The sequence below is a fragment of the Lipotes vexillifer genome, unplaced genomic scaffold, assembly GCF_000442215.2.
Source record: "Lipotes vexillifer unplaced genomic scaffold, Lipotes_vexillifer_v1.1 scaffold1011, whole genome shotgun sequence".
Lineage (NCBI taxonomy): Eukaryota > Metazoa > Chordata > Mammalia > Artiodactyla > Lipotidae > Lipotes > Lipotes vexillifer.
In genome coordinates, this window is record NW_006787698.1 from 5,373,875 (window position 1) to 5,376,881 (window position 3,007).

The 3,007-nt window shown below is 57.5% G+C and overlaps 1 protein-coding gene across 1 annotated transcript in view; it reads right to left on the bottom strand.

The window, feature by feature from the left end:
* DOCK6 (dedicator of cytokinesis 6) overlaps positions 1 to 215 on the bottom strand; it is a 44,214-nt gene extending 43,999 nt beyond the window's left edge. The window contains exon 1 of the mRNA XM_007460760.1: positions 163 to 215. Within this exon, the coding sequence (XP_007460822.1) occupies positions 163 to 206 (44 nt within the window). The 5' untranslated portion in view covers positions 207 to 215. The remainder of the gene's footprint in view (positions 1 to 162) is intronic.
* Between the last annotated feature and the right edge of the window lie 2,792 nt (positions 216 to 3,007).

Consider the following 3,007-nt stretch of genomic DNA (forward strand, 5'->3'; position numbering starts at 1 on the left):
CCTCCCCACGCCTGCGCCCCCGGCCGGAGGAAACGGGCCGGAGCTGGCCAAGGCGGAAGGAGCTTGAATGGGGGGCGCCCAGGAGGGGGAGGGCCGGGCCGCCCCGGGGCGGGGCTCGGACACGTGGGGGCGGCCCGGGAGGGGGCCCGGCGGCCGCACTACCTGTTGATCTTGTGCGCGAAGGCGCGGCGCTCGGCAACCGCCATGGCGCTCCGCGCGTCCAGCCGCCGGCTCCGCCGCTGCAGCCGCGCGCACCGTCCCCGCCGTGGCCGCCGCCACCGCCGCCTCCCGGTTCTGGGCAGCCCGGGCTGGGCGGGGCCGGGGGCGGGGCCCTTCCGGGTGTCCCGGGCCGCTCCGTGCTGCCCCTGCCGGCCGGAGTGGGCGCGGGTCCCCCGGCCGCCTTTGCGGCCCTGGAGGCTGGCCTGGGGAAACTGAGGTGGGCAGGGGAAGGAGAGGAAACGGGACTGAGGCTGGGGGCCTCGGACTTCCCCCGGGGGCTGCTCTTTCTGCCCTCTGGCTAGCAATCACTATAATCACCATAATAATTATAATCTCGAGCGTTTATTAAGCACGGCCCTCTAGTTCTGATATGTGGGAGGACCTATCCTTTCCGCCATTTTACAGATGAGTAAACTGAGGCACAGGGATGTTCAGGCGCTTACCTAGGGGTCTCCATGGGATGTGCCCCAGTCTGGGGTGAGGGCAGAGGAGTCCAGTTGGGCTCCGAGGCGCTAGGAGATGTGACACAGGACCCGGTGGTGGGACCTGAGTGAGCCAGTCTGGGAGGCTGGACCGGCCCAGCCGCCTCCAGTGCAAGGAGGATGTGCGGATGTCTTGGCCAGTATGTGGTCTAAAATCTCTCCCCAAAGGTTCCTCTGCCAGCCCCAAGGCAGCAGTCTTAGTGGATTCTCCAGCCCCCACTCAGCATCTGCATGTGCCAATTTCTTGCTCACCTCCCAGGGTTTGCATGCCCAGGTGCCTCCTCCTGATGGCCCTTCTAGCCCTGGTTAGAAAAGGCCCTAGGAACTGGGGGCTGAAGAATGCTAGGGCTCAGCTCTACCTCAGGGCCTTTGCATGTGCTGTTCCCATTCTTGTGTATGAGTGCTGTCATTATTCCCCCCTTTTACAGATGAGGAAACAGAGGCCCAGGACTTCCCTGGTGGTCCAGTGGTTACAATTTCACCTTCCAATAAAGGGGGTGAGGGTTCGATCCCTGGTCGGGGAGCTAAGATCCCACATGCCTCAGCCAAAAAACCAAAACATAAAACAGAAGCAATATTGTAACAAATTTGGACCTCCCTGGTGGTGCAGTGGTTAAGAATCCGCCTGCCAGACACGGCGGGGCCCTGGTCCGGGAAACTCCCACACGCCACGGACTAACTAAGACAGTGGACCACAACTACTGAAGCCTGCGCTCCTAGGGCCCGTGCTCCGCAACAAGAGAAACCACTGCAATGAGAAGCCCGTGCACCACAGTGAAGAGTTGCCCCCACTCAGCACAACTAGAGAAAGCCTGTGCACAGCAACGAAGACCCAACACGGCCAACAATAAAAATAAATAAGTAAAATTTAAAAAATATATATTGTAACCAATTCAATAAAGACTTTAAAAATGGTCCACACCAAAAAAGATCTTTAAAAAAAAAAAAAAGAAAGAAAACTGAGGCCCAGAGAAGCAGAGTGACTTGCCCCAGTTGCCCAGTGGATCAGTGTCAGATCCTGAGCCCACAGGAGGGAGGCCTGGACTGTGGGGCCCCAGGCTCCTGAGGGCACAGGAGGGTGGCTCCCAGCCTGGCATGTGATATGTGCACACGTGTGTCAGCAGCCCACGCACCTTCCCAAGTGGTCCAGCCACTTTGGCCCGGGAGATGCCAGGTGTAACCCTGCTCATCACGCCCTGGTGTGCCCCACCCCGGGTCACTCTTGCTGCAACCTGCAGCCTCCCAGGCTAAAGTCCTTGCCTCCAGGCTCCTTTCAGGCTGCTGGCAGCTGCTGGGCAGAAAACGTGAAGATGAGCAAAGACTGGCGGGTTTCTCCACTCCTCTTTGCCTATTTCCAGTCCAGCCACCATCATACCTGGTCTCCCAGCTCCCGCCCTCACCCCTCACAGTTTGTTTTCCCCTCGATGGTCAGAAGGAGCCTGGGAACACCCGAATCAGATCAGCTCCCTCCTCTGCTTAGAATCCTTCATGGCTCCCACCTCATTCAGAGTAAAAGCCAAAGTCCTCACTGTGGCCCACAAGGCCCTGCATGATCTGATCTTGTCACCTCCCTGCCGTCCCCTCCTCCTATTGTCTTCCTTAATCACTCCACTCCAGCTGCCCACCTCTTCCATGTGGCTCTAAAGACTAGGGCGCAACTCCACCTCAGGGCCTTTGTACATGCTGTTCTCCTTCTCACTGGGTGCCATCATCACACCCCTTGTACAGATGAGGAAACTGAGGCTCAGGGATGCAGAGTGACTTGTGCCATTTTACCCAACGAATCAGTGTCAGATCTATCATTCCAGATCTGTGGCCCAGGGAGCCTGACTCCAAAGTGGTTGTCTCTAAATACCAGCTGGAGGACTTCCCTGGTGATCCACTGTTTAAGAATCCGCCTTCCAATGCAGGGGACGCGAGTTCAATCCCTGGTCGGGGAACTAAGATCCCACATGCTGTGGGGCAACTAAGCCTGTGGGCCACAACTAGAGGGCCCACACACTGCAACTACTGAGCCCACATGCTCTGGAGCCCACCCACTACAACTAGAGAGAAGCCCGCACACTGCAACGAAAGATCCCACATGCCACAACAATGATCCTGTGTGCCTTAACTAAGACCCAATGCAGCCAAATAAATAAATAAATAAATAAATAAATATTTTAAAATAAATAAATAAATAAATACTAGTTGGGGGACTTCCCTGAGGGTCTAGTGGTTAAGACTCTGCACTTCCGGGCTTCCCTGGTGGCGCAGTGCTTGGGGGTCCGCCTGCCGGTGCGGGGGGCGCGGGTTCGTGCCCCGTT